Source organism: Eurypyga helias, unplaced genomic scaffold, assembly GCF_000690775.1.
Source record: "Eurypyga helias isolate BGI_N326 unplaced genomic scaffold, ASM69077v1 scaffold2064, whole genome shotgun sequence".
In the NCBI taxonomy this organism is placed as follows: Eukaryota; Metazoa; Chordata; class Aves; order Eurypygiformes; family Eurypygidae; genus Eurypyga; species Eurypyga helias.
The window spans coordinates 69,950-93,214 of record NW_010245493.1 but is presented as its reverse complement, the minus strand read 5'-3'; the positions used below and the strand labels follow the sequence as shown (position 1 = coordinate 93,214).

At 46.9% G+C, this 23,265-nt stretch overlaps 1 protein-coding gene across 1 annotated transcript in view; it reads right to left on the bottom strand.

Moving 5' to 3' along the window:
* The window catches only part of LOC104508441 (plexin-A4-like), a gene marked incomplete at its 5' end in the record, with an annotated part of 114,106 nt that overhangs the window by 23,033 nt on the left and 67,808 nt on the right, over positions 1-23,265 (bottom strand). Inside the window, 8 exon segments of the mRNA XM_010150079.1 lie at positions 346-449; positions 7,375-7,534; positions 13,109-13,255; positions 15,346-15,412; positions 18,776-18,961; positions 18,963-19,036; positions 21,974-22,116; positions 22,530-22,764. Of these exon segments, the coding sequence (XP_010148381.1) occupies positions 346-449; positions 7,375-7,534; positions 13,109-13,255; positions 15,346-15,412; positions 18,776-18,961; positions 18,963-19,036; positions 21,974-22,116; positions 22,530-22,764 (1,116 nt within the window).

The window sequence follows — 23,265 nt, the reverse complement described above, 5'->3', positions numbered from 1 at the left end:
GTGATTGAGGAAATGACAAAATTGCCAGCATCAGATTAAACTTAATGAGGTGCTTTTTATTTTTTTGGGGGCAAAGATGGAAAGGAGTAGGAGGAGCTTTTGACCAAAACTTCATTTTTTCATGAAAACTATCACTGGTGTAAGATACTTCTGTACATCTTTAGCCCTTTCTTATGGATCTCAAGGTCATTCAGAGATGGATGTGACCAGGGTGGATGTATTCAACACAGAGGCTCTGCCCAGTTATTGCCCACTCTACCATCTTAGAGAACAGCACTTAGTCCTTCTCCTTCTAACTTTCGTAGCTGATCTACCTTCTACCTACCCATCCTCTCACACAGTTACCTGATAGTGTGCCAGCGTGTTGAGTCTCTTCCAGTCATTCTCTATCTTGGTTGTGATGTCTTCATCCTGAAGGATCATTCTTGCCCCACTTGCTTGCCGCCACTCTGCAAGGAAAACAGGGACACTGAACTCTGCTGGGCAGAGCCTCTCTCAGAGCCCTGGCAATCCTTGTGCTCAAAACCCATATGGTGACACACACACCGGCTGCATCCGTGTAGCAGCATGTCAGTCACTGCCATTAGCTCAGTCGGATGCCTCCAACCGCGTACAATATACAAATGCACAAATGTCCAGAGTCTTCTTTCCAGTGGGAAAGAGAAGACAGATGAACCATTAAAAGTGCAGGAAAGTATGCAAAAATCATAGCCATGTGGTAAAGCCCTGAGTCAAGTTCTAGGTTACCCAGGCTGGCTTCTTTACTCTTGATAAAATGATATTGCTATCACAAAACACCTTTTGCACAAGAAACATCCAACCCCTTAAAGAGTGACACCATAATGAGATCAGAACATAGAGCAGTTGCTTGAAGAGATGGGAGGTCCGAGGCAAGGGCACAGCAGCATGCGGTGGTGAGCAATATACTGATAAATAAAGCAAAGACAGCTGTTGATCCACTGGCAAAGCTGAACAGGGCAAGGCCTGTTGCTTTAGCACCCTGATTATTCACAGAGCTTAACTTTTTGCTTACATCCTGGCTCTGTTCTTGCTCCAACGTGGCTGTTTCCAAGGCCAATCTTTCCTTGAGTATGTGAGCCATCACCACGGGACAGGAGCAAATAAATGTTGTGTCAGGCATAGAAATTCATCCCTGGTCCTCTTTCCTTTATCAGCATAGACACAGCCTTTATTGACACCTGACGTGTCAGGTATTGACAAATCAGGAATGGGTTTAAACTGAAAGAGGGTAGGTTAGATTAGACACCAGGAAGAAATTCTTCCTGGAGAGGGTGGTGAAGCACTGGGACAGGTTGCCCAGAGAAGCTGTGGATGCCCCATCCCTGGAATTGTTCAAGGCCAGGCTGGATGAGGCTTGGAGCAACCTGGTCTAGTGGAAGGTGTCCCTGCCCATAGCAGGGGGGTTGGAACTGGATGGTCTTTAAGGTCCCTTCGAAACCCAAACCATTCTGATATGTCTAACTGCCAAGACCTAGCCACAGAGAGGGCTCCCAGGGGCAAAACAGTGTCTTGTTCAGCACAGGACCAGACCCTGTAGTGGGCTCAGTTCATCTTTAGTACTCACACAACAATTCTTGCTACTCAAAACTAGAAATGATGGAGAGCAGGAAGCCCTTAGCTTTGGTCACAGCACTGGCATAATGAGAAGAGCCAGAGAGAGAACCAACACCCTGATCCATGGAGGATGTAATCTCTACAAGCCCTCAGCAGCAGGCCTGTGGGCAGAAGGGCTCTGGTTTCTGACCACATACAGTTCTCCAGCCTCCACCCCAAAATGTTCAATACATTTCTCCTTCTGCAGGACTGCAGAAGTGATGGGGAGCACCCCATCACTACTCAAATCCTGAAGGATGGTCCATGTGGAGGATTGTCACAGCTTTCCCCACAGAGGACTCACAGACTTGCCTATAGGCAAGGAACATGTAATCATGGCTAAAAGGAGAGAAATATAATATCACCTGGTGACACCAGGGAAAGCTGTGGCTTAAGCACAGACAACCTGGATCATCCAAAGCTTCCTTTTTGGTTGACATGTCTCAGTCACATACAGTTTAGGCTGAGCCAACGCAGAAAGTCTGTTCATTTGAGGGAGTTAATTAAAACGAACTCTAGGATATGGAGACATCACCTGCCACTCCTGCTTATTTCTCCTAATATAAAAATGCAAGGACCGTTGCAAATTTCTTTTGGTTTCAGCAGTTTTCTTATCACATAATTAAAATGTATTGGGAAAGCTGCCCTTGCCTTTATTATTCATTTAAATTAGCAGGAAGAGGTCAGCCGCTGTGTTTATTGCTGGGTGTTACTTTGGCTGGAGATACTGAGAGTAAGCAAAGGTTATGTTGGCTACGCACTGATTCTGAACCGCCTTTCATGTACTCCAGCTCCTTAGATCCTCACCTACATTATCCCTGTGATGGTCTCTGTTCATTCCCAACTGGACCAGATTCCTGGAAGGTAACTGGTCCTAGATATTGCTTGGGAGAGCACAAAATGCTGAAGTTTGGGCTGGGCAATGGTGGTCTTACAAAGTTCCCCACAGAGTGTGTCTATGTGCCTTCCTCATGGTCTCTCATGGACAATGTCTCTTTGTCCTCTTTCCTTCAGGGCTCTGTGTGTTCTTATGGTTTTCCTCTCCTGATTCATCTTTGGGGAGGGACACACAGGTTCTCAGCGTTGCACCTGGCTCTGATATGAAGGGTATGCACCATTCCTTATCCTGTGCTTTATTCAAGGTCCCCAGAGCACCAAAAGCTTTCCCTCTGCTCCAGGGAGATGAAGACATGGTGGGATGTGCCCTCAAGCCCTCTGTGCTCATACAGAGACACAGGGGATTACCAGGCCCTTCCCCGTGGCCTTCCTGCAGAAAAGGGACACCTAAGGAAGAGAAAGGGTCAGTTTGACTGCACAAGGCCCACTCATGAAACAGACAAGGGGGAAAACACCCTGCAGGGCAGGCTCAGAGCATCTCGCTTCACTTTTGCAGCCCATTCACCCTGACCAAACACTCTGTCATGCATCTGAGCAATGACAGGGAAAGGACCCCCAGCTGTGGTCCCCCAACTCTTCCTAGTCTCACAGGAGCATGCTCCCCTTCTCCACAGTCACCCACTGACCTGCAAGGAAATGCAATGGCTGGGAGCAAGGGAATGAGGGGGCGGGGGGTACAAAGGAGGAAAAGGTGACCCTCACATCCATATTCACAGCACTAAGTAAAAAGAGTTAGCTTTGTCCTCGCTGGCAGCATCCTGTCCCCTCTCTCATCACGCACTCCTCCGTGAGCCAGCACAAAGGAGAGACAGACTCCAATCCAATTTGTTACACTTCCACCTTCCAGAGAGAGGGAGGGAAAGGGGAGGGAGGTAAAAAATCCCATTATCTTTATCAAGCCTTCCAATCAGGAGCAGCGGTAAATGCAAACTCAGGAGAGACAGCTGCTGTGAAGCCTTTATATTTCATTCAGCAGATAGTGTATCTTTTTATTGCACGCAAGAATTACTTCTCTTTTTTTTCCTTTTTCTTTTTTTTTTTTTTCCTAAGAAACAACCTTTCTGTTCAACTTGACTGGGAAAAAGGAAATTCCAGGGACCTTTCATGAAGAGGTGCTTCTTTGAGCTGTAGCAATATCTGGCTAGGGAATGAATCTATGGGGAGATGGGAGGCGTCCTCCTCCACCTCAAATCCTGTAGAAAATATTACACCTCCCTTGTGCCTTCTCTCTGATACAGGTCTCCCTAAGCATGCCCAATAAATAGGGGAGAAAAGTGCAGCAGAGAGATTTTTCAGGGGCAACTGAAATACCCAGGTGGATGTAAAACCTTCCAGCTCACCTCCAGACGACTTCATCTGAGATAGTTATCATCAGTTACCCCATCTTTAAAGGCACTTCCAGATCATGATGCACACAATCCATTTCAGTCAACTGTTCATGCTGTACACTGTGCTTCCGACCTTTTTCCTAAAGACATTGAGCCTCCCCATGAAGGACTGTGGGATGGTTTGTGGCTGACTGTGCACAGTGATGGCACATGGAACAAATGCATGTGGCTTACCCAGGTTTGATGCTTATTTTGTGATCATGTGTGCTCATGAAGGATTAGTCTGAAAAGCTGGTGGGCTGCCTTTAGTTCTATAAGTATTTTTTCACTTCCCAATAATTTCCACCTGAGAGTGAGATTGGCATAGGAAATTGGACAATAAACCCTTTGTCTGTATGCTGCAGGCACCAGTACAATCAGATGAGTAGGAAACAAAAATGGATAATTGTCTAGTATGAGATGACCTCTAGGAAGAGGGGAGAAACTCAGCTCTGCTATTGGGGTGGAGAAAGGAACACTGTGGCTGGGGAAAAAAATTCAAATGAGAACACATAGATGGAAGATACCTGGGAAATATTTCATCCTGTATATGCCAGTTGTCTGCTGTATTGTATACATACTAGAGTTAGACCCAGGTTAAATGGCTCCTAAAGGAGTGCAGTACTGCGCCGTTGATGAAGCAGTGAAAGCTTGCCCTGACCTGATCCACAACGAGCCTGAGACAGCATCACTGACTGCAAGGTAGTCAACCCAGCAGCTCCCATCACCTCAGCAATCCACTTCAAAAAGCAACTGAAACACAGGGAAGAGTGAATACCTCAGCATGAAGCCAAATTCCTGTTTTGTGATCCTTACCCTCTAATGATTTCCCAAAGATGGGGTATTTTATTTATGGTGAGGGGCTTTAAAAAATAATAACAACAAAAATAGCCACTGCAGAAAGAAGCCTTGACTCAGAGGGCTGCAATTTGGGTTTGGACTAAAATGTAACCTCAGGGTGTCCAAAATAAGTGCTTTCAGCTGACAACCCCCTCCCTGAGTTGTCTGGGTAACTGCAAAACATTATGACATTTGCAACACATACAAGTCACTCTGCCTGCAGCTACCCTGCATTTAACAACTCAAAATAACTCATTAGCTTGTTTGCTTTCTTCCATGTGAGCAATCTGGCCTTAGCATGGACAGAAAGCCCAGAAAATTGTAATGGTAATAGAAAATGGTGTTGCTGCTTAGAAAACCATCGATTTCAAGGCCAGATTATAGTCACCTGCTCTGACCTACTGCTTAGCATGGACTGGCAGGGCTCATCCAGCCACCTTTGCAATTTGGAGTGTTCAGGTTGGGGCAGGTTGATCCCAAGAGCTCTGTGCTTCTTTCTAGTGGCCAACGGTGTTTTCTGTTCTCCCCGTGCTGCCTTCTCTGTCACCAAAGGATGCCAGGTGCCAACAAGCACCTTTTCCTGCTAAGAGGCTGGGCTGGAGATGTGGCTAGACGTGCACATCCTCTTGTTCCTGCTTCACCCATGCCAGCCCTGCTCCTCCCACCTTGTTAGCTGCTGTGCTCAAGGAGCCTGCAACTATATTGATGCTGGAAAAGACCCTTCTACTAGATGAAGGATTTTCTTTGTGTTTTGTTTGTGGGTTTTCCCCCCCCGCCCCCCCAAACTGCAGCATCAATGCTATTGGCCAAACAGCTGATCATTAAGCAGTCTCCTGTCAGCATGGACAGGTCTGGCCTCTGAGGGGTGCAGACTCTCAAGTACTTTCTGCAACTTGCTGGTCCTCAGCATCACTCAGCAGGTCAATATTTCTTGAAAAAGCAACAGACCTGGATGCAAAATTGTCAGGCTCCAGCTAGAATCCTGCACACACACGCTTCTGTATCTGCCAGTTGTCAGAGCCACAGTAAAATCTGTGGACTCTAATTTATCCTTGGTATCTGCAACACTCGGGTAAAACTCCTGCCTCCCATTATGGGCGCATCATTCATCCCCACATCAGAACAAACTACTTTCTGCTCACACCCAGTCCGAGATCAGGATGTGATGGGCTCTGTGGCCACCACCCAGCACCAGGCAGGTCACGCGATCTGGCTGTCAACCCCACTTCTCCATTCCGCTGTGCCCTGGCACCCTGCCCTCACCATTCTCCTGCTGACTCACAGCAGCTCCAAAATCATCTTGAGTCCTTTCTTGATGATGTATATGATCTGTTCTTTATTGCTGCTGGTTTTGGCAGCTTGTTTCATTATTCTAACAGACTTTCATGAGCAGGAATCTTGCTGCAATTTCTGTCAGGAATCCCCTCCTCCCCTACACATACACACACACATATAGACACTTAACTTTAATGCCTGACCTCTTGTTCCTGCCTCCATTATTGCTGTGAAGTTTTTCTTGGCGTCAGTCCATTCCTTCTCCTTGTGCTTCCTCTTCTACTTTGTTAGGTTTTATAGACTCCATCATTTTCCTCTCAAGTCTCTTTCACTGAAGGTCACTGATGGCAAATACTGGCAGATACAGCCACAGTACAGTCCCCAGCTCCCTACCAGGCACCTCAGCAATGCTCTGAGCAGATTCTTCCACGGTCTTTCATAGCAGCCTCCAGATGTAGTATCACATCTGCCTCTGGACCCCAACTTCAGACATCTCACTCCTCCCAGCATCCTTGCACCAGATTTTGGGCAGAAATGGATTTTCGCCTCAGAGGCACCCATGTACTGGGCTGTACAGCTCCCTGTGTGCCCCACAGATCAAAGGCACAACTGCCTAGAAATGCAGGTGAAGTTGGTGCAGCTTTTTCCACCCTCCAAGCAGAGCAATGCACAAAGAGGCAAACCACTGAGAAAGAACCCCATGAATACATTAACAGAGGCACTAATCTTTCCTTAAGACCTCCTAGTCCCCTGCAGAAAGGAAACCTCACAGCAGCAGCTCCCAGCCCCGCGCTTGGTGGTGGGGTGCTGGCAGGAGTGGGAAGCAGTCAGGGGTGAGACAGATGCAGCCCACTGAACGAAGGATGCTTCATCCCCTTTCCTGTGCCCTCACAATGAGTAATTAATACTGCTTGGGCTGTGACTATCTCAGCCAGAAGATACATATAATCCAAACCCTCACTATTCAGAGAAGAGCCAGGAAAAAATCTCTGCAGTCTGAACACTGCTGACATCATCACCCTGGTACTCTTTTTCCAGGGGTCTTTGGCAGAACAGTGAAAGTAGCCCCTGTCATTCCTTTTCCATACCTTTGTCCAAGCTGAATTCTGTGGACAGAAAAACAGGATGGCTACTGGTCTTTTTAAGTCATCATGACCAAAGTTTTCCTAAGGCAGGAGCATATGCATTAACTTAATCGCTCTCTTCTGCCCTCTCACCACTGCTGCTGCCCTGCCTTGCATAAGCACCAAGGGTACACCCAGTCCGGAAACATGGCACTTGACCCAACAAACAGTGTCTAGATCGCCTTTGGCTGTTTCCCACCTCCCCTCTCCCCCCCCCAGCCTGGGGGCATTCAGGAGGCCGTTGTGCACTCACATACCCAAGTCCATATCAGCAGCTTTGGGCCGGTGGGAGCAGGGCACGTTCTTGAAGATGGCGTCGAGGATCTTCTCCTTGACCTGTGTGATGGTGTCACAGTTCAGGATCTTCACTGGGATCTCAGGGCTGTTCACGTTGTCGGGGTTCACGCAGCTCAGGACCTGAGAGAGAGGCAATGAGTCCTACTGTGCATTTCAGTGGCACGGTTACCCTACGGCCACCCTTCCTCAGCCACCTTTTTACAGGTCCCCCTGTCCTACAAGCCAGGGAAATCTAGGGTGCAATAATGGAGAAAATGTGCACCGAGTATTCCCTCTTCTGAGAGGGCACAGAGATCTGGTTTCACAGAGACTGCATACATCACCCCTGTGCTGCGCTCAAGCCATACCACTGTCTATGCCCAGTGAATTAAGGGGAACTCAGGATTTGGCTCTCAGCTACGTGCTGTGGCCCTCCAGATGTTGCACCCAGAGACTTGGGGCTGATGTGAAGGTTTTCCTCAATTTGTATCTCATGCCACTTGTCTCTGTGAGGTGAAACTACGATACCTGTGAGAACAGCCTGTGAGACTGGAGGCTCATCTCCTTGTCATCTTCACCACACTTAATAACAGAATCCATGAATGGCAGCTCAGGTTCTGGTGCTTCAGTAAAAACAACATTCACCCAAATGGTACCAGACAACGGCCATCAACACATTCTTCACAGAAACAACTAAATATGCAATCAGACCTGACCCTGGTTGGAGCTGAGCTGCTATCCAAAGGGCTCTCCAAATCTTTCCTTGGCCTCTGACCCAGGCCATGACCCCCAGAGAGCTGGCAAGGTGACCTGATTCAGTAGTCCCCTCCTTGCATTGCCACCTGACTTTGACAACTTGGGTCAAAGTGCTCTTCAGTCTCTCAGACTTAAGTTTGTGCAGCTTCTGCACAGCCACAGGACAGATCAAGACCCTTCTCAGGAAAATGATACTAATTTGAAATGCAAAGTTTCTTAAAAAAAAATAAACACAAAATGACAACAATGAAAACTTTTACTTTCACATGTAGAACAAGAACATTGACCCAAGGAGAGAGGACCCTCATTTTTCAGAAGAACAGAATTTTCTCCAAAGACTCTGTCCAAGAGTAAATGCAAAGCATATGGAGTGGTGAGAGAGGGAGGGACACCTTAAGACACGCACAGGGTTTAACAGCAATCTGCCCGCTAACTCTTGGCCATATCTACCTTGAGCATTCTGCTCTCCTCTGGTTTCAGGAGCGTGAAGTCTATAAACTTTTACAAGCTTAGCACATGTCTGCACTAGGAAGGGGTGTTCAGTGAGACTCCTGCCTATACACGGTCATTAAATGTTCCTGTGCCACTTTATCAGTGCAGACATGTTAGTTTTGATACCTTATATGAATCCTACCTCAACTGTAAATTCCCTTCTGTAGTACACAGTAGGCACTGGACTCTCCATCACTTTCCATCATAACCTACTAAGATGCAGTGGGATCTCAGAGTGGGTTGAAACTGGGTGAAATCATATCAGTATAATTATATATTGGCTCACCAGGCTCCCTTTGGTGCTGTTATGCTCATCTAAGAGGGACTTGTGAAGATACTGCTTACAAAGAGCTCTGTGATCTTTCTGGATGAAAGGGGAGATGTAAATATGAGATATTGATTAGATCATAATGCTATTATTTATATGTCACGTCCTGGAGTATTGAAGAAGCATCAATTCACATAATAATAACAATGGCACAGATTTACAGTTCTGTGGCATCTTTCATCTCAAAGGATCACAGAACTTTGCATAAAAAGCACTGCTGAAATGAATCCAGTGTTGAGGTTATTAGCTGCCCCTCTCTCATTACACATCTGTATTTTTTTTTAGGGTAGGACAGCTCTTTTGAGTGTTACGGGTGTTGCACATAGTTCTGGAGACCAAGTGGGGCAGAACTAGCAAGGTGTATGAAGAGGAGAGGAGACTTCAGTGTCACTTAAGGAGATGATGAACATTTTGCCACTGAGAGGACACCAGTGCTTGGCACTGCTTCTCTGTCATGTGTTGAGGTCTGTGTCAGCGTAGTGTAAACCCCCCCATGGCAGGGGCTTGGAACTAGATGATCTTTAAGGTCCCTTCCAACCCAAACCATTCTATGATTCTGTGATAGCACCAGCTGTGGGGTCAACATGGAAGGGTGTGGAACTGGGAGTCAGTGGAGTAGTAATCTCCAAGCCCTACTCTCCCACTGACAGTGTGTGATCCTGGGGCATGTCATGTTGCCGGATTAGTGTTTACAGACCTTTTTCTATATCCTAGGGGTTTTTTTGTTTGCCAGCCCTTCCAGCCATGAGCTGTCTCTAAGTGTACATACACATGCAATGCTTACCACAGCTAAGCCTTTATCTCCACTACCGATTACTGGCATTTAAATAATAAAGGCACAGCTAGTGATTACTTGTATGGGGACCCTGGCTCTGAGTTCTCTGCAGCCTTTGAGTGGTCTATTCTGAGACCAGGACATCGCTATGGTTTCTGCCCTGGAGACGGACATCTTTGTGGATTGGGCTAAGGAAGGTCCAAGGTGGCTAGCACTAAGTGAGGCTTGGCAGTGAGCAAGGAGGTGAAAGACCCCCAAAGAGGCCAAGCATGGGAGAGCCTTTCTATCTTGGTAGGGGCTTCCTCCCTGCCACCAAAATTCCCTGAAAAGCCTTAACCAAAGGCAGTTCAAAGCATCTTTATCCATCTGGAATATGTTGTCAGGAGAGATGATCCAATTAGGCTCTCAGCACTGGAGCCGCCGAGGTGTGCAGGGACCACACAGAGCATGTCACTACTCAAGATGCACTGGCCAGCTCCTGCCTACCACCCCCAAGCACTAATTAACCAATACTCTTGACAGCTTCCGACACACATCGAGGACTTTTCTCCCTTGCATTATTTGTATCAACAGAAATGAAGCTGACAGAGGAGATGGATGGTCTTTCGTCTACCAGAGACAGCAGAGCAGTGGCATTAGGGAGCAAGGTTTTGCATGTACACTCTGATTTGGTGAATGGCTAAAAAATCATGGATTCTGGCAAAGGCAGATGGCAGTCAGCAGGGATGAGATCTTCCTGTCTCTCACAGATGGAATAATCTAGCTGGGTTTTTAATAACGCTGCAGACCAGAGGTGATGAGCACTGACTACTAGCAAAGACATTAACACAAGAGGGTGTTTCTCAGAGGTATACAGCTTGGGAGAAGACCCACTGTTTACTTGCAGCCCATTTATTCTAGCAAATCACGTCTGTAACTAGCGTAGTTTCTACTGTACTGAAAAATTCCATGTAAGAACAGAAATTGATATAGACTGCAAAGACTTTAGGACATTGAGGCTGCTTCCTTGGAGAACTGTAGGACCTGGCAGACAGCAAATCAGAGCTATATGGTTTGGAAAGAAATCAGACCGAAACAATCTAAATTTAGTGAATGAGACGTATATTGTAAAATCAGCAATTCCAGATGTCTGGAAGTGCTCTGTCTTCTTTTTTCTCCTTGGATAAGTCAGTTTCTTTGGATCTGCTCTTCACTCAAACCACATTTGAAACTGTGACTTTAAATATTTGGTCATGATTAATGAAGGCTACAGAATAAATGCCTTCCAAGAGAAGCCACGGCCTTGTCTTCCTGGAATAATGACAATAAACCGCCTGTTTCAATGTGCTATGCTGCTGGAATTGTGATTTAACTTAGTCAAGCAGTCATCTAGCACTCATGAAATGTGAACAACCCAATGAATTTTAGCCACACACAGTGCAAATTCACAGCAGTGACCACGTACATTTGGTGGAGAACAGGAGATGCTGAGGGAATTCCTGTTTCACAAAGACTGAATCAGTTCTTGCTTTATTTCATTACTATATATATTAATAAAAGATGACAGACTGCTTAAGGAAGGTAGAGGAAGGACAAAATAAAACAGAAATTAAGCGAAAAAGAAAGGAAGAACAATCCTATTCGTATTCTGCTTCTTAATCTCCTTCACCAAAGCTGATCTCTGTAAATCTGCTGAGATTCCTATCGGGATATATTTGTCTGCTCTTGAGATGTAAGAGGGAGAGCTGATTAACATCAAAAGACACATAGCAAATGGAGGACAGCTTTGTTCAGGATGATGTCTAATTACTACCCTTTAGGCTGCTTTATAGCAAGCCTAAAAGGATCGGAGGGATTTCCTTTTGTGAAAGCGATCACTCTGTGTCTGCGTTTTTCTTCCTTCTTCACTCTCTCCATGTGAGATCAGGCCTCCAAACTGCTAGACAACCACATGTAACAGAAAAGAAGCACTACGCTGCGGATTTAATAGGAAAGTCACGTTTTTAATATGCAAAATAAAGTTGTGGTCTCATTTAAGAATAAAGTCTACCCCCTCAACAGACTTAGATTCAACCAAAGCTCAGCTCCAGACTGGCTGTAGTTACTGAAGAAGAGCAGGCGTTTCTAACGTCAGCCCACCTGAGCTATGATCTAAGACCGATCCAGCAACTAACACTGACTGGACGCAATCTCAAAGCAAGTAAAGTTAAGTGAGATGAATGTTGCTCAACTGAAGGTGCAAATAAAATAATCTGATAACTTCAGAGAATCTTCTGACCATCCTAAAATTTGGGGTTGGGGTTTTCAAGAACAAAGACATGGGAAATAAATTACAAGGGTCATTGAAGACTTGGAAAGTGTTCTTCATAGAGTGGTTTGGGTTGGAAGGGACCTTAAAGATCATCTAGTTCCAACCCCCATCCTGCAAAGACACAGAAGCTCGGTAGTCTTAGTGTATCCAGGAAAAAGTGGAGGCCCACAAAATCTTACACTAAGAAAGAGATATCTAATGCTCTTTAATGAAGTGGAAAGGGTGTAATCTTAGAGTAGAAGCTAAAGCTGGACATATGCAATGTATATCTTTCACCATACAGACAATTACATCTTGAAACAAATGACTGTGTGACAAGGATTAATTTTCTTTCCCTTGAAATCTTTAAATCAAGTTCAGTTTTCTTTGACTTGTGCTTGCTCAAGAGGAATGGTTGCATTAGCCCTGGAGAAGATCTAATAGGTCGCTCCACTATGTGCCTCTAACATATTCCTTGATGCTGAAATCTTTTATTGGAGTATTGGTTACAACTTGCAGTGACAACTCCACCTTTCTGCTGTAGGAAGACCTTTGACTTACAACTCTGAGGGATGTTGGAAGGGTAGGCATCCAGGGAAAAGGGGTAGATATTAGGAAGTATTTTGTCTAACAGAACGGCTTAAATTGTCCGCATCTATTGTCTTCACATTCACAGACATATTCATGATACAAGGTTCGCACTTGTCTTCCAGTGCTCCCGGACGTCCCCTAATCCAAGCAATTGACACTGTCAGCCTATGCTGCAATGAGTAAAGATGCCTTCAGAAAACAGGCAATGGTTTGGGAAGCTGGGGATGCTCTGGGCATAGGGCTGGGCACAATGGAAGTAACCTGGAACCAGCCTTCTTTGCAAACATGCTTTGCAAGCAGATGCTTCAGCTACACACCTGGCTGTGTTAGGGGACAAGACTGGTCAGTCTTCAGCAAGTTTAGCTGCTGGGGTGCAAGAATAAATTGTCTATGAGGGTCAATACAGAGAACCAGCACAGCCCATCAATGGCTCCTTTTCTCTAAATCCCCTTTTGTTAGAAGATGCTGGAGAAGCCCATAGGAAGGTGTGCCCAGAGCACTCACCAGTGTCTTGTAGTCAATCTGCTGTCGGATAAGCTTGTCCTCACTCAGTGAGTACCGGGCCTCCCCAGTGATCGAGTCAATGGGACCCTTTTCCATCTGCTGCTTGATGGCACAGAAAAGGGAGAACAGAGGTTCACCAGCACACTCCTGCAGGGATGAGAGACAATCAGAGGTGAAACAGGAGAGCAGAGGTGAGAACCCAACCTACATCGCATCTCAGTAACTGCCACTGCTTGACATTCCCAACCACTCGAGACAGATGCATCAGTGGGAATCAATCTGTTCCATACAGCCTGGGAATAGAGGTGACCCTCCACTTCCACGGAGTGCAACCAGCCCTCTCAAGTGTCCTGTCATGGGACAAAGGTGTCAGTGCTCCCTGGCAATGTTGGGGCTAGCAGAGCCTTGTAGGAGCTGATCAAGTGCTTGCCACCAGGCCAGAGCTTTGCACTGGAGCAGGTGGTGGAATGGGTCCCAGAGGACCTGGAGACAGGTCTGAGAGCCAGATGGCTGGCGCCCCATCCCGGGTATCTGGGCAGAGTCCACATTCTTCCTCAGCAATCTCATGCTGGGGGTAAATAGGGATGCTAAGGCAGGAGCAGCTCCATGACAGAGGGTAGATGTGTCCCTGGATCTGTACGGTGGCATGGGTGATGTCGGATGTGTGGGGCCCAGCATAAGATAGCAACAAGCAGCCCCCAAGCAGGGCCAGCAAAGCACACCTCTCCCTAATTGCTCTTTCCCATCATTCACACTCACTGCCCTCCTCTTCCCACACTTACAGCCTCTCTTCCCTTGCTGCCCTCGCTCTGTACATTTGCTGCCACACACCCCTCCTCATGCTTTCCTCTATTCCTTCTTTTCCCCTTCACCTCTCCATCCTTCCTCCCCTCCTCACCTTGCCCTCTCCTCTTGCAGTGTGTCCCAACTCAACGAGTGAGGTCACTTTCCTCTGGTGTAAATCCCAGCAAGAACAAGTTAATAATCTGAAGCAAAGTGGCCCCTTTCTCAGTCCCTACACCTGTCTCCCACTTAATTAGCTTATCTGCCAGCAGCATATTGCTTCTGTGTGCCTGTCTCTTGCCCTTATCAGGCCTCTGTTCAGGCTAAGGCAAGAAGACAAGTAGCTGAGTGGGGTGAAAAAAGCCTATTATAAAAGCAGCTCTTTAGAGAGTCACCTCCTTATATCCTTTCCTTTCAGCTAAAAGCAGGAATCTGATACTGAAGTCACTGAAATTACCTTCCAGGGACCTTCAAAACTTTCCCATGCGTTCATCCCTGGAACGATTGTGGCTGCAGAAGGCTCAGGGGAATGGGACTGATTTGTAAAGCCTTGACTCGCCAGGCAGAGGGTGGCTATTCTGTGCAAACAGGGAAAAGGCTGGCTCTGAGTTTGGTGCCTTGGCAAGTAGAATGCCTGAGGCTCAGCGTGGGTCCTCAAGAGGAAACTGCCATCACCCAGCAGTCAGTGGCAGGTCTCAAGGCAGAAAGACTCTTATTTACTACACAGCACCCCAAGAAGACCCTCCAGGAGGAACTAAAGGGCTCAGGGGGTATCTCCAGTCCTTTCACTCCTTCACTGATGTCCTGCAAAGCCAGTGCTGTCTCTCAGTGGGATACAAAGCAGCAACAGGCTCAGACTGTGCTGGGTTATGGATGCAGCAGTCAGGTCTACATGGTGTATTGTGTCCAGCTCTCTGTACTCAGAGGGTGCGTGGCCATACCCAGAGCAGGTTTGAGGTAGCCTTATGCCAAGAAAAGCCTGGGCTCAGCCCTAAATTAAACTAAGAAGGGAGCTGGTTATAGTAAAGCAGGTTAAAGATGATGGAGGCACTGTGCTTGAGTACTGCCTCTGAACTGGGGTGGTGGAGGCCTCCAGCCACTATGTACTGAAAAATATGGGTTACGATGTGATGGAGACCTGAGTCTACTGGCAAAAGGAGACCACTTTCAAAATAGGTCTCCACCAGGCTCTGAAATCCTTCACGACTCAGCACTGGCCCTTAGATTCCACCTCTGTACAGGAGTAAGACCAACAGGCTGCTTCTCTAACAAAGCACCCTTTTTTGTTCTCCCTGGATCAGAAAATAGCGCTCTCCCATTAGGCAGTGACCTTCCTCCTGAGAAAAAAAAAAAAAGCCTTTCCTTTATATCCAGGAAGTTTTTGCCCCAACTAAACCTCACCAAGAAGAAATGTATTAAAGTATCTGTTCATCCAGGCATGCTGCTCCTCTTACCTTGAGGAACTTGTACAGAAGGAAGGTGAACCAGTTGGTGAGCATTTTCTCAGCCACAGACTCTGTCCTAAAATCAGCCAGGGAGAAAAAGCAAATTGAAAATGAGTTAGTCATGCTGGTTATATCAAGGGAGTCGTCAAAAGATTGGCTTTGCACATCTTATTGCCCAGATCTCTGACCCCATGGAAAGTCTGGCACAACATCACGATTAAGGATGTCCTAAGTTCTCTGGTTTAGCTCTGCATTTAGGAAACCTGCAGGCAAATCCCTACCCCTCTGTTGACTCTCCTGTGACTAGGGAAATCCCTGTCTGTCTGTTTCTCAGTTTCTCCATCAAGGAAAGGGAAATGACAACATTTGAGGGAACCTTCTCACAGGAGCTCAGGGAGAATAAATTCATCAAACATGAGAAGCTCAGAGTTAGGACATATGACAAGCATGCTATATAAATCCTTAAGACAGACAGATCTAAATCACCAGAGAATAGTTATCTGGCACCGATTATCTCCCTGGCATTTGGGAGTGATTATACTTTTCAATGTGTCAATGTGGTGCATTCACACAGCTCATCCTTTTGCCCTTGAATGCTCTGTCCTCAACCAAACAAAAATTTCAAGCCTTCAGGGTGAACTTTTCCTACAGAAGGACTGACTCAGACCTGTAAATATTGTGTGGACACCAGGAGCACAGAATAAATCTGTGTTTACCCCAGTATGCACACTGATGTTGCTGAAGAATGCTGAAGAATAAAGCAAGAGCCCCTGCCTGGATGAGTAAAAGTGGGGTTTCCTTGTCTTCCAGAGACAATAGCCGAGACAAGGCTCCTGGGTTCTTCTTAGGGCTGCAGCTTGATTTTTGGGTTCCCTAGTTCTCTGGCATAAAGTTGATCTTGCTTTCTCTGGAGCACAGGACTTGCAAGAAGGGTTTGCATCACTGGAGCTGTATGCTCCAAACCTGCCAGTGACGCTGCCTGAAAACAGTGCCCTGTTACACCATCCCAGAACAAGTGACGGTCCCTTTCCTAGATAAATGCAGTTGATCTTTAGCCTTGTTTCCATAGGGATTTCTCTTTTCCCATGGGCACATCTCACTTAGATGGTGGGGGAAGAAATGGCAATAGGGGTGTTTCTTGTCACTTCTTTTGCCTGAAACCAGTGAAAGAGGTGATATGATCCCAGTTTGCCACCAGATTAATGCTGTATTTTCTTTGACTACAGTGATCACTGCTGTCCAGACTGTCTGCTCTGTATTCCCCTTGGACAGTGCCAGCTAGCTGCTGTCCTCCGTTGCTCACGGTATGATATTCAAGCCTGGCAATCCCCATGCAGATCATGGTCTGACCTCCTCGCAGGGAATGACACCCAGAGAAGCGCTCTTTCTGATGCTCCTTGGTGTGACACCTGGGACCCATCGCAAGGTGCAAACTTGGCATTACCATGAGGAAAAGAACTGAAACCCCATTGTGTTCTTGTTCTCTGCCCTGATAACTTTGATCTCTTTGAGGCTGTAGATGTCATGTGGAATGAAGATGGGGTGGGAAAATCATTCCAGACAACTCTTTCCTCCTGTCAAATACCCCCAGAACCCAACACTGCAGAAGGACGTTGGAAGATACCCTTCCATCCACGGAGTCACGGGGGGGGGAAGGGAAGCATCAAACTGAATTCAGCTGCCCCAACTAATTGTCTGGAGTCCCCACACCAACATCTGAATCCGACAGCACTGAGCTATTCACATGTTCATCAGTAGATTCTGTTCTGGTGCTTCTCAGTGTAGGATCCCAATCTCAGAGAACAAACCACATCTCTGACCTCTCCCTTTATTTTCAGAGCTCGGAACAGTGGAGGTGCCTTCTTTGTTCACTGTCTCTCCTTTCAAAGGCCACAGTTTATTTCCAGTGAAGAGGACTGGAGTTAGAAAAGAGCTGGAAGAAGGAGAAAGAGGGAAAATGGGATGTTCAGGACAAGACACAAATGAACAATCAGGGAAGATAAAGAGATGGAGAAAGGGGAAGAGAAAGGAGAAAATGAAGGGAGGAGACAGTCAGAAGGAGGCAGTGCCATCCAGCACCAGAGGGTAAGCACAAAGAGGAAGCCTGGGGACAGCTGGAGGAAGGTCACCAGCCAGGCTGTAGGTCTTGAATGACATCAGGGAGTCAACTGACAGCAAAGCAAAGTCCAGTCTCTGCCCCTGGCTTTGCTACCCTGAATACCAGGAAGTGCCTTCTCCTCCTTTTTTTGCTGGTTCTCTGTAGTGGGCTGTGTGCCACATGAAAACCTTCCCAGCAGGCACCGCAGAACTCTGCCCTGCCCCGTCTGTCCACTGCAATCAGCTGAAGACTCCTCAGAGTTGGCTCTGAGCAGTGGCAAAGGCCATCCATCTCGAGGAGACTCCTCCTGGTTGTACTTAAGGACCTGGCTTGAATCAGAAAGATTGGTTCAGACCGTGAAAAAGGGGATGAATATGATCCTAAGGGGAGAAGAAGCAATGTTTCCCTGGGCAGGGAAAGCACATTAGTTACAGAGCTGTGGATTTCTAATTCAAGGGTTGTCGCCTGACTCTGGTGGGTAGACCTCAGACCTGCCCAAGAAGCACGAAGCCAGATTTGTGCCCTGTAGGAAACCAGTTCTGTTGTCCTGCTCAGCTCTGCTACTGCCTTCAACCAGCTCCCAGCACCATTGCTCAGGGACAGAAAGAAGACCCCACAAGACAATCCTTGTGTCCATAGTTAACTCAGGAACAAGAAACACAGCAGGGTAGTCCATGTCCCAGGCTGCAGCAGGCAGCAGCTGACTCTCACCAAGGACATAATACAGCCTGTTCTATGTGATATAGGTCCTACATGATGCAATTGGAGTTCTTCAGGTCAAAAGGAAACTTCAGCATAAATTAATGTCTTAAACACACCGAGTCCAAAAAAAAGGATTAGAAGGAATGGGCTCTTGCTGCCCTCATGAAGCTTTCTGAAAGATCCACATTGAAATCCAGAGGTAGTTCAGTTCTGTAACTTTTAATCATATACTACTTGTTGGTTGGGGAGGAGATAGAGCAAGATCTACAGACACACTTGCTGATCTATCAGCACTTGCTGAAAGGGAAGAAAATACAGAGAGGATGCTGGGAGGAAGAGTCCTCTAACAGAAGGAATGCTCTGTCAGGAAGTCTTGAATGAGCAGGAAACTAGAAAGGGAGGGCAATTCAGTCTTCATTCAGTCTACTTGCCTTATTTACCCCTCTTTGCAAACAGCTTCATGATAGCCCTACAGTGTCACGTTACCTGTGTCTGTATAACCTCCTGATTTCACACTCCGGTGCACAAACAAAAATCAAGCAAATTTCCTTCTTTCCTCCAAAAATGACTAGCACACTTATGTTAGACAGGTGTGCACAGGCTGCCCAGCCCAGCTCACTCCAGCCCAGACATCCTTACCTCCGGAGGAGCAGTTTAGGGTGGTTCTTGCTCTCCAGATTTTTGTCTATGAGGTCAGCCAAGAGCTGCTTGAGGACATCAGTAGCATACTCCAGCTTGCTCTGCAGCACCGTCATGATCAGCGAGGCCACGTTACCACGGTCCCGCATGGAGAAGCTGCGTTGGGACTCCAGCGTGCGGATGAATGAATACCTTGTTGTTGATGAGCTGGGCGAAGAGCTTCAGGCCTTTCTCCACCCGTTCCTGCCTATAGCCAGGGACCTGCACAAGAAGAAAGGGAGTTTATGACTTCCAGTCAACTGCCCACTGTGAGAGCTCTCCTGAATGGGTCACACACCCTTTGCTACATCTCTGCCCTCATCCCTACAGCTCCTCTAACTATACACTTTGACATGAAGCAGACGTCAGTCCTGAGACAAGGAAAAGGGAAAAGTTGCTTCAAACAGCAGGAACAATTAAAAATTATTTTTAAAAAGTCTTGCATTTAGCAGGCAGGTGAATCCTTCCTTCTGCTTCACAGGATAGTTCTGTAAAAAGGAAGAGAGTCCATCTGGTGATTAGGAAGCCTATGAGACTTCCTAGCCACAGGCAGATGATTATTTTCCATCCCCATGCTTCCCTTCCTAAACAGTACATCAAGAAGAGATTGCTAGTACCTATATGTGGTACCACCCCATGTTGTATTTTTACTGTAGTCAGACTGAAGCCTCACTCCATCTCCACCTAACACCTGTTTTTCATTCCTGAAAGAAACATGCTTACAGAGATTTGGAGTTCAGCTCTAAGAAGCTGCATGAATAAAGCTGCAATAAAGTGAATGGGGAAGAGAGAGTGGGGGTCAGGTTTTGAGCAGATGAAGAGATGCGGTGAGGCAGTGGCTGAGATGATGAGCATGCAGCCAGGCCTTGGTTTGAAGAACTACATAGATGTAGGCGTGTGAGGAAACCCTGAATTGGGACCTGTCTTGGAAGTCCCACTGCAGTAGGACCCCTGGGCCTGAAAGGTGAGATTGTTTGGAGACAGAGAGGTCTCCAAACCTCAGCTGAGAGAGGCTGGTGAACGAGTTTCTATATAGAACAACTTAGGACCTTAACACTGAACACTGGAATCCACAGTCTACAGCGGACTTTATTCTTCCTCATCCTTCTGGCTCTAGACAAAAAATGGACCCTAAACAGAGAATCCCAAATTCATTCCTCCATGTTGCTGAAGCTGTTCCAGCCCTTGAAAAGCCTCTTCTGGGAGCTGGAGGTTCTCAACACAGAGCAACACGTCACTGAGGCAAGTATGTATTAATAGCCAACCACATTTGGCACTTTAATCCAAAACAAATTGGCATGCTTAAACAACCAAGTAATGCAAGGCCCCTTAAAGACTCATTACTTTGCCATTCTGGAAATTAGAGCTTTTAACTCTTTTTGCATACAGCAAATAAATTTCTTAGTAAATAGCTTGAGACAACCAATCAACCAACCACTACCACCCATCCTGCCAATAATTATTTTTAACTCACTTGCTTGAACATTTAATATTGTCTATCCCCAGGTTATTATGGAGAATTAAAAAAATAACAAGAAAAGTATTTTGTACTGCATCTGGAAGCAGTTAATTAGCAAATGAGCTGGAAATAAGTAAGACCTGCTCACTACAGGATCTATGCTGGGGCCTTTTCCAATAAATGGCAGCTCCTCCTAGGTGCTACAGAGAAGGGAGCAGAATGGATAATGCCTTTCCCGATAAGTTGGTAGCCAAAGATGCTGACTTTGAAAGAGCTCTTGAGGCTTTACAGAGGATTAAGGGGGAAAAAAAAAGAATGAAATGGAAGAAGAATTCAAAGGTGGCAGATGGAAACATTAGCTCTGTGTCTCTCTCTATGTATCTGCATATGACAGTGCCCGTGCTAAAACCTCTATAGGGGTCAGATGCTATTCTGTGGTCAGCTGGCTGAGACTATGAATATATGGACTGAAATTGGCTGTGGTACCATGAAAGTGTTTGTGTGTGTATATACTCATGTGAGGAAGAGATTCATCACCCCTTGCCTCTTGTGCTCATTTGTTGAAGCTGCTGAGCTACTCTTCCTGAGGAAAAGCAGCTTGAGACCACCCTACCTGCACCCCAAAGGCAAATAACTACAGTAGTCAATGTGTAACTCAGCCTCCTACCCATCCCCACAAGTCCTCACTGCTGACAGATCAGGTTAACAGTTGTCTCCACACAGTTTGATGAATTTTGGCTCTCCAGAAGGGAAGGAGCAAAGACGAGCAGGCACCTCTGATTACACAGCCAGCCAAGCATGGTGTTGCCTGCGCCAGCTCCTGTTCCTCCTCTCTGCCAACTAACCCCAGTCTTGGCCTTCAGCAATCTCATCAGCCCATGCCAGAGCCTCTCTGAAGCTCACACTTTGCCAAAGTCTTTGCAGAGAGCTCAGCCAAGGACCTCCCTGGCCTTGGCCATGGTGTATCCCCTGCTTCTCTGGCTCAGGTATCCCTAGAGCTGAGCCTGTGCATCTGCCAAAGCCTGAAGCAGTTTTGCAGCATGGACAGACATCACCCGGGGTCCCGTCAAACTCACTGTCGCCTGTGAGGTAATGCAGGCTGCGTGCAGACCTCGAACAGTGCTGGGGTCTTGCCATCCTCCTCCCACTGAGGTCCAGAGAGCTGGAGTGAAGGTGGCACATGTGGGCAGGGTATGGGCAGACTGATGCTGTGGTTTTCTGAGCCAAGTGCAAACCACAGAGCAAAGGTGAACCTCACTCAGTGACTGCAGGTTATTTCTATAGGTGTTCCCAGCACAAAGGCTTTTTGGTAGTGTCAGTGATGTGCAAAGCTAGAGTGACACAGGCAGCTATGCTACTCTGCCACACGACTGTTTCTTCTGGACCCTGCACAGGAGTAACTAATAAATGCAGTCTGAAAAACCAAACTCCAGCAGGATGAAAACCAAGGAGGAGCTTAATACAGTAGACCCAATGCACACAGATCTATGAGACCCTTCCAAATAGATGAGTGATTAAACAGGATTGAAGAAACCATCTTCCCCTTCCCAACAGGACTTTTAATGAGGTGCTGTTTCACCCCTGGTAGGACACAGCAATGTAAGTCATCACATCCCCACCACTGACACATCATCTTTTGCACTCTGGACAGAACATGGAGGCATGATAAGAGCCAAAAGCAGCAGAACTTGATTTCTTACCTCCAGATCCCTCAGGACTGGATGATCTTCAATCCCAGGGAAAAGCACCCTCATGGTGTAGGTTCGGTAATCGAGGAAAGGGATCCCGGCTCCATCCAGATCACTTGTCAGCTCATGAATGTCTGTCTGTAGCTCTGCAAAGGCTGACAGAAGAAAAGGAACAACTCATGTAGCAATGACAATCCAGGTCTCCCACACTGTGATGGGAAAAGTCCTCACTCATGTGCATGAGACTAAGGTACAAATGGAGAAGCAACATGTGGAGAGGACAAATAAGGTAGACAAGAGCTGTCTCAGCTTTAGCACAACACAGCCCTTCCCCAGGGCCACGTGCCAAGGCTCTCTTTGGACTGTGAGTTAGCAAATGCAGTCAGGACAGGGTGGAGGAAGGCAGGATCCAGGGAAAATAGGCAAAGTCAGGTTAGATCCAGACTCAAACCATACCCAAAGGGTTCAACGCTCCTTTTGCTTGTGATACTTTGGCTCAAAGCTTTGTGACTGGATCCCTCTCTGCTACCAACACTGACACCGTGCCATCCTTCCTTCCTCATCCTACCTTCTTTGCACTCCAGTGCCACCCTGGACTCCAGGTTGTCCATCTGCATCTGCAAACGCTTGAGGGTGAGGTCACTTTCCCTGGATTTGCGCTTGTAGGCAATCAACACAGCCACGATGAAGATGATGAGCAGGCCACCGGCCACCGCAATGCTGACAATAGCTGGCAAGCTGAGAGGGCTGTCTGGAGAGATGTAGACCATCCCTGGGGAGAACTCCATCCCTCCTACACGAGCCTGGAGGGAATGCAGGAAATAGTTACATCGAAACTGCTGAACAAGCCAGAACTCAGAGGAACTCCACCATCTCCCTGATTAAGGCTGAATGATGACCTTCCCTTGTCTCCCAAGCTAAACAGGTCATGAAGTACTGGGATAGAGAACAGCTTAAAACTACCTTGGTTGACAGCGTGACCATGAACCCAAGCAACAATGGACTTAATAGAATCGTGGAATGGTTTGGGTTGGAAGGGACCTTAAAGATCATCTAGTTCCAACCCCCCTGCCATGGGCAGGGACACCTTCCACTAGACCAGGTTGCTCCAAGCCTCATCCAGCCTGGCCTTGAACACTCCCAGCGATGGGGCATACACAGCTTCTCTGGGCAACCTGACCCACTGCCTCACCACCCTCTCCAGGAAGAACTTCTTCCCGATACCTAATCTACATATCCTGCTTTCAATTTAAACCCGGTACCCCTTGTCCTGTAACTCCCTGCCCTTGTAAACATGTGTGTCT